General features: G+C 50.6%; 1 protein-coding gene across 2 annotated transcripts in view; it reads left to right on the forward strand.

Annotated features, from left to right (window-relative positions):
- Positions 1-10,212, forward strand: part of DDHD1 (DDHD domain containing 1) — a 76,201-nt gene extending 65,989 nt beyond the window's left edge. For both annotated transcript variants that reach the window (XM_073609655.1, XM_073609657.1), the window contains 2 exons: positions 1,216-1,395; positions 8,394-10,212. In XM_073609655.1, the coding sequence (XP_073465756.1) occupies positions 1,216-1,395; positions 8,394-8,581 (368 nt within the window). In that variant the 3' untranslated portion in view covers positions 8,582-10,212. The remainder of the gene's footprint in view (positions 1-1,215; positions 1,396-8,393) is intronic.
- Positions 10,213-11,177: the final 965 nt, after the last annotated feature.

Here is an 11,177-nt window from a genome sequence, read left to right on the forward strand (position 1 = left end):
AAAAAACCCCAATAAAATTAGAAACACGAGTCGAGTCCCCACCAGAGTTCCTCCTACATGTGTGTGTGTCCCCCCCCCCCCCACGCCCCCCAGATTCCCTTCTTGCATTACATGTTGTTCCCCCTTGTGTGAAGGTCTCTCCTCTAGAATCCTACCTTTATAGGTGTGTCCTCACCAGAGTCCCTCCTTACATGGGAGTCCCCACTTACATGAGAATACCCCCCCCCCCCCCCTTGCATGATGGTCTCCTCCCACCCAGAGCCCCCCTTGCATGGAGGGTTCTGCCCCCCAAGATTTCCTCCTTGCATGAGGGTTCTGCCCCCCAAGATTTCCTCCTTGCATGAGGGTTCTGCCCCCCCAGTTTTCCTCCTTGCATTGGGGTTCTACCCCCCCCCCCCCCCCGATTTCCTCCTTGCAATGAGGTTTCTGCCCCCCCCCCAGATTTCCTCCTTGCATGTGGGTTTTGCCCCCCCCCCAGCCAGATTTCCTCCTTTGTATGAGGGTTCTGCCCCCCCCCCCCCCCCCCCCCAAAATTTCCTCCTTGCATGTGGGTTTTGCCCCCCCCCCCCCAGCCAGATTTCCTCCTTTGTATGAGGGTTCTGCCCCCCCCCCCCCCCCCCCCAAAATTTCCTCCTTGCATGAGGGTTCTGCCCCCAAGATTTCCTCCTTGTATGGGGTGTCCCCCCTTGACTCTCACCCCCATTTTGCATAAGAGCCTTCCCCTTGCATTAGGGTCCCACAAACCCCCCACTTCCCTAGAAGCTCAGTCTTGCATTTAGGTAACCTCTTACATAAGAGGACTTGATAAAATTCTTGCAGCGCGTCTGATTTGGCCCTCGGGACACAATTTGGATTCCCTGCAGTAAATTGTATGTAGACCTTACGTTTTTAATTGTTTTTTTTTTTTGCGTACCTTCAGTTTGTGATTGAACTGCGCAGCAGACAACTGAAGTAGCTCCCATGGCAGGCTGGTAATGCTGCTGCTCATTAAAAAGGCAATGGCTTGGCGTTGTCGGCCTGTCATGGGAAGTGCTGTCACTGGCAGCATCCCAAGGCGTTCACTAAATGTATTTGTATTAGAAATCTGTATAGAGTGCAGCATAAAGCCGTAAAAGGGGAATGCATAGACTGTGAATGTGACATCCTGCATAATCTATTCCAGCCACTAGGTGGCAGTCTGTGTCTGTAGGTCTCATTCTGTGTCTCTGCCTGCAGGTGCCGCCAGTATCGGGAAGGGTCTGGGGGGAATGCTGTTCTCAAGATTTGCACGTTCTAGTGCAGCCAACTACGAAGTAAAAGAAACCGCCGAGGGGGAGGACAAAAAATCAATACAAAGCCAGAGCACGACCACAACGTCTCTTCCGCACAGCATCTCCGGATCTCTGGACCCTGCAGGTTGGTCTTCAGGTCTGATCCTCATCTACTTAGTCCTGTAGAAGCTGCAGGGAGAGCAAACCTTCCTTTCTCTCTATAACTGCTGCCAGAGGGGTGAAGAGACCATCTGTGTGCGTTTATAAAGAGCTGAGGACCCTCTCTGGCCATTGAAGCTAATGCAGCGTCATCTGTGCTCCATTAACTTCAATGGAAGGCGGGTCTAAAAGACTTCCGATTTCTCATAATATATGAAAAAAATTGGAAGTGGAACCTGTTAAAATATTAAAAAATACATTTTGTTCCCTGTGTGTTTTTATAAAGTATTTGTAAAAAAAAAACAACGCCCAAGCGTTTAAACCCCACTCCCAAAAAAATAAATAAAATTGCGCCTGACCTGCCCGGCCGGTGTATGAAAACGTTGTTTCAGATGTAGACGTTTCATATCCCTGTGCATATTGCAGTGAGATCAATAATTAATAATTCTGGGCCCGTTATTCACAATGAACACTAAACTGATGATCTGGGGGGGGCATTTTAGGCGTCACCTATGGAGATTATAAGGGACTGAAGTTTGGTGGTGTTTTGCAGAACGCACACATTTAACGTAAATGTATTCTTTACTGAAATTACATGCTTATCCATTTGCCTTCCCGGGCACTTTTACCCCCTTCCTGCCCAGGCCAATTTTCAGCTTTCAGCGCTGTTGCACTTTGAATGACAATTACGCGGTCATACAACACTGTACTCATAGGACATTGTTATTTTTTCACACAAATAGAGCTTTCTTTTGGTGGTAATTAATCACTGCTGGGTTTAAAATTTTTTGCTACATGAACGAAAAAAAAGGGATAAAATTTTGCAAACGGGTCATTTTTCTCCTTCACTGGTGTGCGCTGATGGGACGGCACTGGTGGGGCGGCGCTGGTGTGCGCTGATGGGACGGCACTGGTGGGGCGGCGCTGGTGTGCGCTGATGGGACGGCACTGATGGGCGCTGGTGGGGCGGCGCTGATGGGGCGGCACTGGTGGGGCGGCACTGGTGTGCGCTGATGGGACGGCACTGGTGGGACGGCACTGATGGGCGCTGATGGGACGGCACTGATGGGCGCTGATGGGACGGCACTGGTGGGATGGCGCTGATGTGCGCTGATGGGACTGCGCTGATGGGATGGCGCTGATGGGCGCTGGTGGAGCAGCACTGATGGGCGCTGGTGGGGTGGCACTGATGTGCGCCACTGATAAGAAAGCAGTGATGAGGCGCTAATGGGCAGCACTAGGTGGCACTGATGGACAGAACTAATGGGCAGCACTAGGTGGCACTGATGGACAGAACTAATGGGCAGCACTAGGTGGCACTGATGGACAGAACTAATGGGCAGCACTAGGTGGCACTGATGGGTGGCACTGATAATCAGTGTAGATGTTCCTTTTGGAGAAGCCGGTTATCGTCTCTCTTCTCTGATCCTCATGCTGTCAGCGTGAGGAGAAGAGTGCCCAATGCCAGCATCTGTGATCAGCTGTGATTGGACACAGTTCATCACGTAGTAAAGAGCCACTGATTGGCTCTTTACCTCCAATATGTGATCAGTGTCCTCAGAACACTACGATCAGAGCGCCCATGCAGCGAGTGCGATCGCAAGATGCTGTCAGATGACGGCATCCTAGAACCAGACGACCGCACTGTAGCCGTCATTGGTTTATAGTGCGATCGACAAGTGGTTAATAAAATGTTGATGAAATATATTGTGTAACATAAAAAATTTGAGCTGTCACTATTTTATTCTCCAGGGTTTCTGCTTTCAGAAATGATATCGTGTTTGGGGGGGGGGGGGGGGGGGGTTCCGTAATCTTCAGGACTAAAATGATTTTAAATGTCTGCAAAAACTGCTCCTGGCAACGAAAGGGTTAAACGTTTCCTGTGCTGCCCATTGTCTCTGTAGTGTTGTATGGATGTGATTGTGAATGGGCTCTGATAGAAGCTCTCTGTAGCTTGCACTGATGAGCCTCGGTCTGATAAGATCCATACGTAGGAGATGAGTGGTTGGGCCGATCCCTGTAGAGGAGGAAATGAGATCAGTGTTGGGACTCGGCCCAGTATTGTCTCTTCATTAAGATTCTCATCATCTGTTCAGAGCGTTGTGCGCGTCCGTCCACGTGAAGGGTCGTCGCCCTATGAACAGCGAGCAATCACATCTTCAGACATTCATTTTAGGTGATCTTAAAGAGCAACTCCGACTATAAATACAATGAATGGAATACATCGGGCGTGTCTCCATCCTTCACCAAAATCGTGCCGGACTTCATGTCCTTCCACACCCAGTCCTGCACATTCTTCTTCTTTCTTCTTTCTTCTTTCTTCTTTCTTCTTTCTTCTTTCTTCTTTCTTCCTTCTTCTTTCTTCTTTCTTCTTCTTCTTTCTTCTTTCTTCTTCTTCTTTCTTCTTTCTTCTTTCTTCTTCTTCTTTCTTCTTCTTCTTTCTTCCTTCTTCTTTCTTCTTTCTTCTTTCTTCTTTCTTCTTTCTTCTTTCTTCTTTCTTCTTCTTCTTTCTTCTTTCTTCTTTCTTCTTTCTTCTTCTTCTTTCTTCTTCTTCTTTCTTTTTTCTTTCTTTCTTCTGTCTTCTTTCTTCTTCTTCTTCTTCTTCTTCTTTCTTCTTTTTTTCCTTCATTCTTCTTCTTCTTCTTTCTTCTTTCTTTTTTCTTTCTTTCTTCTTTCTCCTCTTTCTTTTTTTTTTTTTTTTTTTATAAATATATTTTTGTAGTCTGTAATATCTAACCATCTCTTGTGGTTATTATTTGTTTTTTTTTTTCATTTTCAGCATTTCAATAAAAATCAAAATATTATCTTAAAATATAAATAGAGCAAAAAAGAAAAAAGTAGGGGAAAAAAGAGCGAAAACAAAAAGAGAAAAGGGGGGGGAGGGATCTACGACCAATGTAAATATAGAACTGTTGAGAAGGCGCAGAAGCTATAAGGTTAATCAATATTAATAAGTCGTACTCTGATTTACCATCGGGGTCTGTTATCATTTTATAACTTCTCCTGCAGATTCTGATTTGTCCGCAGCTTTAGCGTCTGATTCTGAGTTACTCCAGGCCTTAACCAATGAGTTTACACCCCATCCCCCCCATCCCCGATGTGCCACAGTCTACTGCTATTACCCCCCAAAAAAAACCACTCGGTCTTCTGTTCTTTTCCGGGTGGATGTTTCAAGAAACAAGATCGGCCGTCAGAACATCAGGATTGAACAATCGATCAGATATAGATCCCATCGTTTTGCAGACGCTATAACTTTCCTACAGATTAATCAATATACACTTATTGGGATTTTTTTTTTTTTACCAAAGAAAAGTAGCGGAATACATTTTGACCTAAATTTATGAAGAAATTCGATTTTCTTGGATATGTTTTAAGTAGAAAATCTAATGGTTTTTTTTTGTTGTTTTTTTCAAATACCACCAAAAGAAATCTCTATGTGAAAATAATGATGATAATCAATATTCACTTATTGGGGATTTTTGTTTTTACCAATGACGTGTAGCGGAATCCATTTTGGCCTCTATTTTTTGAAGAAATTTTATTTTAATGGATGTTTTATAACAAAGCGGAAAACTGTTTTGTTTTTTTGTTGTTTTGTTTTTTTTGTTGTGTTTTTTTTGTTGTTTTTGGGGGTTTTTTTGTTTTTTTTTTTTAATTTTTGGTCTTTTTCTTTTTTTATTTAAAAAAAAAAAAATCCCAGAGGGGATCAAATACCACCAAAAGAAAATTCCATTGTGTGAAAAGTGTACAGAGTTACATGACCGCGCAATTACCAGTTATAATAGTGCAGTGCTGAATAGTGCAAAAAAGAAAAAAAGGCCTCGTCATGAAGGGGGGTAAAACTATCCGGAGGTCAGGTGGTTGAGTTGTGTGACATTGACTTTCCATCTGATGGTGCCGGCAACGTTCCAGGCATAACCAATGACACCAATGGTCTGTAAGGCTGGCATTCTATCACTGTAATGGTCGCGTTCTTATTATTGACCGCCAACATAAGGGGCTTTCATGCCATGGACCTCCGCCCCTCCCCCAATGATTTGTTTTTTGGGAAGGGTTCTCAGAAACCTGAAGTTTTATTTTAGGGGTTCCTCTGGGTAAAAAGGTTGAGACCGGCTGTAATAGACGGAGAAAATGGTTTGTAGTCCAGATTAGGAGAGTGGCCTACGGTGACAACGAAGTCCTCTATACCAGGGGGTCTCTAAACCTTCTAAACCAGGGGTCATTGGGAGGAATACGTTGGGGGTCAGTGGCAGGGATAGCGCCCCATCGTTGGGGGTCAGTGGCAGGGATAGCGCCCCATCGTTGGGGGTCAGTGGCAGGGATAGCGCCCCATCGTTGGGGGTCAGTGGCAGGGATAGCGCCCCATCGCTGGGGGTCAGTGGCAGGGATAGCGCCCCATTGCTGGGGGTCAGTGGCAGGGATAGCGCCCCATTGCTGGGGGTCAGTGGCAGGGATAGCGCCCCATTGCTGGGGGTCATTGGCAGGGATAGCGCCCCATTGCTGGGGGTCAGTGGCAGGGATAGCGCCCCATCGTTGGGGGTCAGTGGCAGGGATAGCGCCCCATTGCTGGGGGTCAGTGGCAGGGATAGCGCCCCATTGCTGGGGGTCAGTGGCAGGGATAGCGCCCCATTGCTGGGGGTCAGTGGCAGGGATGGCGCCCCATCGCTGGGGGTCAGTGGCAGGGATGGCGCCCCATCGTTGGGGGTCAGTGGGAGGAATGGCGCCCCATCGTTGGGGGTCAGTGGGAGGAATGGCGCCCCATCGTTGGGGGTCAGTGGGAGGAATGGCGCCCCATCGTTGGGGGTCAGTGGGAGGAATGGCGCCCCATCGTTGGGGGTCAGTGGAGGAATGGCGCCCCATCGTTGGGGGTCAGTGGGGGGATAGCGCCCCATCGTTGGGGGTCAGTGGGGGGATAGCGCCCCATCGTTGGGGGTCAGTGGGGGGATAGCGCCCCATCGTTGGGGGTCAGTGGGGGGATAGCGCCCCATCGTTGGGGGTCAGTGGGGGGATAGCGCCCCATCGTTGGGGGTCAGTGGGGGGATAGCGCCCCATCGTTGGGGGTCAGTGAGAAGAATGGCGCCCCCATCTTTGGGGGGGGGTCATTGGGAAGAATAGCTCCCCATCGTTGGTGGTCACTGGGAGGAATGGTGCCCCATCGTTGGGGGTCAGTGGGGGGATAGCGCCCCATCGTTGGGGGTCACTGGGAGGAATAGCGCCCCATCGTTGGGGGTCAGTGGGAGGAATGGCACCCCATCTTTGGGGGTCAGTGGGAGGAATGGCACCCCATCGTTGGGGGTCAGTGGGAGGAATGGCGCCCCATCGTTGGGGGTCAGTGGGGGGATAGCGCCCCATCGTTGGGGGTCAGTGGGAAGAATGGCGCCCCATCTTTGGGGGGGTCATTAGGAAGAATAGCTCCCCATCGTTGGGGGTCACTGGGAGGAATAGCGCCCCATCGTTGGGGGTCAGTGGGAGGAATGGCACCCCATCTTTGGGGGTCAGTGGGAGGAATGGCGCCCCATCGTCGGGGGTCAGTTGGAGGAATGGCGCCCCATCGTTGGGGGTCAGTGGGAGGAATGGCGCCCCATCGTTGGGGGTCAGTGGGAGGAATGGCGCCCCATTGTTGGGGGTCAGTGGGGGGATAGAGCCCCATCGTTGGGGGTCAGTGCGAAGAATGGCGCCCCATCTTTGGGGGGGGTCATTGGGAAGAATAGCTCCCCATCGTTGGTGGTCACTGGGAGGAATGGTGCCCCATCGTTGGGGGTCAGTGGGGGGATAGCGCCCCATCGTTGGGGGTCAGTGGGAAGAATGGCGCCCCATCTTTGGGGGGGTCATTAGGAAGAATAGCTCCCCATCGTTGGGGGTCACTGGGAGGAATAGCGCCCCATCGTTGGGGGTCAGTGGGAGGAATGGCACCCCATCTTTGGGGGTCAGTGGGAGATATGGCACCCCATCGTTGGGGGTCAGTGGGAGGAATGGCGCCCCATCGTTGGGGGTCAGTAGTGGGGGGATAGCGCCCCATCGTTGGGGGTCAGTGGGAAGAATGGCGCCCCATCTTTGGGGGGGTCATTAGGAAGAATAGCTCCCCATCGTTGGGGGTCACTGGGAGGAATAGCGCCCCATCGTTGGGGGTCAGTGGGAGGAATGGCACCCCATCTTTGGGGGTCAGTGGGAGGAATGGCGCCCCATCGTTGGGGGTCAGTGGGAGGAATGGCGCCCCATCGTTGGGGGTCAGTGGGAGGAATGGCACCCCATCGTTGGGGGTCAGTGGGAGGAATGGCGCCCCATCGTTGGGGGTCAGTGGGAGGAATGGCGCCCCATCGTTGGGGGTCAGTGGGAGGAATGGCGCCCCATCGTTGGGGGTCAGTGGGGGGATAGCGCCCCATCGTTGGGGGTCAGTGGGAAGAATGGCGCCCCATCTTTGGGGGGTCATTAGGAAGAATAGCTCCCCATCGTTGGGGGTCACTGGGAGGAATAGCGCCCCATCGTTGGGGGTCAGTGGGAGGAATGGCGCCCCATCGTTGGGGGTCAGTGGGAGGAATGGCGCCCCATCGTTGGGGGTCAGTGGGAGGAATGGCGCCCCATTGTTGGGGGTCAGTGGGGGGATAGAGCCCCATCGTTGGGGGTCAGTGCGAAGAATGGCGCCCCATCTTTGGGGGGGTCACTGGGAGGAATAGCTCCCCACCGTTGGGGGTCAGCGGGAGGCATGGTGCCCCAAGGGCCAGAAAAAGGTCCGCAGTTGGGAGAACACGGCTCTATACATACATTGCAGTGAGCGTTGTCACCCAGGACAGGAAGTGTGGTATTCGTGGGAATCACCAGGTGAAAATAAAGAAAAGGAATGCAGCCACCACATATCTGGTGCAATATAATATATTTTTGGTTTTGGATACTGTAAATGACATGCACTCCTCTGTACCCCCTCCCCCTCCTCTCTTTAGCGGTATGAAGAGAGATATTATAATGATGATGTTTGTTTTATTTCAGCGGTGGAGTTGGAGCATCGGATCGATTTTGAGCTGCGCGAGGGATTGGTGGAGAGCAGATACTGGTCGGCCATGACGTCGCACACCGCCTACTGGTCATCCATGGACATTGCACTTTTCCTTCTGACGTTCTTGTACAAGGAGGCCCATCTGGAGGAGGAGGACAAGCTGGGGGTGGATGAGGTGTAGAGACGTCACCGGCTGGAGACTGTTGGGGGGGAACATGGCCGCGATTTGCGCATGTTTTGAATGTTCCGTTTTCGCAGAGCGCCATCGATGACCATAACACGCCGTTCCCATATTTCCTTCACTCCGCCTTCTCCTCCCCCTGACCTATCCCAGCAATAGAGTGTGAGGGGCCACACCCCCTTCCTGGCAATGGACGGCTTTGTACACCGCGGCGTGGGCAGGCGCGGCCAGCGCCGGTCACACGTCACGTTTTGTTGGTTTGCGAAGTTTGAGACTTCCTCTGAGAGGAGTAAAAATGTAAAGTAGTTCCGCAAATTTGAACAATTTGACATTCGAGTTGTTATTTTTCTTTAAATGTAATGTCTGTATGGAGGGGGGAAGATGGCGGCGCGTGCAACCTACGAATATTCACTTCCTGCAAGAGAGGGCCGGGGGGGGGGGGGGAAGGGGAGTAGTTCTTAGGGCTGAACTTTAAGAGGACCCTACATGAACTGCTAGATCTTATCCCTTCCCCCAGTCTGAGCTCCGCTGTACAGGGACTGCATGGGGCTGATACTGGGTCCCCCCCCCATACACACGCAGGATAACCCAAACACCCCCCCCGATGCACAAGCGGAGGTTTACTGCACTCCCCATATGAAGGAATTGGTAGAGAGGGGTGGATGACCCCCCCTCCCCCGGCACAAAGAACACAATACACACAGAGGATGACCCCATCCCCCCCCCCAAATATCTGTTTCTGGCAATAACCGGTTTTGTAGGAAGAAAGGTGAATCGATTTTTTTATTGCAACTTAAATGCAATTTCTTTTTTACTTATTTTCCCGAATCTTACAGAAATCAACAAAACGCGCCTCCTGACCGGCGTGGATCGTTCTGCCTTCCCTGCGGTGTTCCATGTAGTCTGTAAAGGCTCTTGAAGTATCCACTGTGGCTAATGCAGAATGTTCTAGTTCTGCCATCATGGGGGGGGCGGGGCGGATCTACGGTGATCTGTTGCTGCCAATTGGCGCAGAAGAGATCTTCTGTATCGGTCATACAATCTCTATACGTTGTTAGGGGGGCGGAGCTCTGCCCAGAACACGGTTGGTGGGAGGAGATTTTGCAATATTCTTTTTTTAGTTAGGTGCGGAGGACAGGCTGGGGGGGGGGGGGGGGTTGGTCTTCATAGCGGTTTATAGTGATTGGCTCAGTCGGCTGATTTCCAGCGAGTTCCAGCTCCACGAATATCCTCAGAGCTCAGGACCCTAAATTATGCAAATTCTGACTTTTGCAATGTCAGGCCTGGCTCCGCCCACTCCTACCCTTCCATTGCCACCTGTCGGGAGGGGAAGATCTCCTTCACACTTGTCTTGATCTCTGATGAGGAATCTGAATTCGGTTTTGGGGCGCTTGCAGAGCAGCCCCCCCCCCATTTACTTGGATAAGGGAATGGATGTAAAAATGTGGCTCAGCCCTGAGGTTTTACTCCCCCCAGTGTGAAGGAGCCCTTAGGAGAGGCGGGCCCAAACCTCGGCTTCATTTGCTGAGATCAGAATTTGAATATTTAAGTTCTGTGGGGGGGGGGGGGGCAGCATTTCAAAAGATCCCCTTCCACTTTCACCTCGGATTGCGTAACTCGCAGTGTCTGGAGGGGGACCCCCCCTCCCCCCCCCTTCTGTCCTAATCAGCCCTTTGTAGGTAACGGAGGCTGAAACTGACATGGAGTGCAAGCTCTTCTGCCGAAAGTTAAAAAGAAACAAAAAAAAGGAGCTGATTTTTAGAAGTAGATATTTTTATTTTCTGATGACTTCGGGTTTCTCCGGAGTTCTTTTTTAAAAAGTGAAACTTTGAGGAAGTGAAAATTCCCGGGACGTCACCTCCGGGGAGCGCTACATCCCAAAAACCGATTCATAGGATTTGAGTAAGACGGGGCGACTTCTCTAATGGGATTGGACGGTTCCGATGACGTCCTATGGTCGGGTATGGAACCGTTCAAATCAGTGCCACTCCGACTTTGGGGAAAAAAAGGTTCCTGCATTATTGTTTTGCAATTTTATGTGTGACTTATAGATATCTGTGGATGAAGTCGCACCTCAGAATCGCACTGACCTGCAGCTTTGCCATTGTGTGGCTACAAGTAAATGTTGCATTCGGTGTGAAGCCTTTAGCCCCGGTTCCCACGAGTGCGGCTTTGAAATCTTGTAACTTCAGCGCCATTTCTAAGCCTCAGGTCACTGCGACTTGCACCTCCCATTTCATTGCGACTTCTGTTAAAACAAAGTTGCAAGCCGCTATTGAATTTGGGAAAAAAAAGTACAGGAACCTTTTTTCAAAGTCGCTGCGACGTGCGCAAATGTAATAGTTCCCATTGCCGGCAATGAGGTGTGACCTGTCGTGCGATTTTCTAACTGTCAGATTGCATTAAAAAAATCGCAGCGGTGTGAAGAAGGGCTCAAGTTGTGCCGGTTCACTCCCCAGCCTGTAGCTGAGCCGGGAGGGGGAGGGAGTACCGCATTTTACTACAAGTGATTGGCCAGCTTTGTGAGGTCACAGGGCTGCTGACCCGCTATTGGCTCCCTTGTGTATAAGGTCAGATCTGATAGGATCACATAAAG

This window comes from Aquarana catesbeiana, linkage group LG13 (genome assembly GCF_042186555.1).
Source record: "Aquarana catesbeiana isolate 2022-GZ linkage group LG13, ASM4218655v1, whole genome shotgun sequence".
Taxonomy (NCBI): domain Eukaryota; kingdom Metazoa; phylum Chordata; class Amphibia; order Anura; family Ranidae; genus Aquarana; species Aquarana catesbeiana.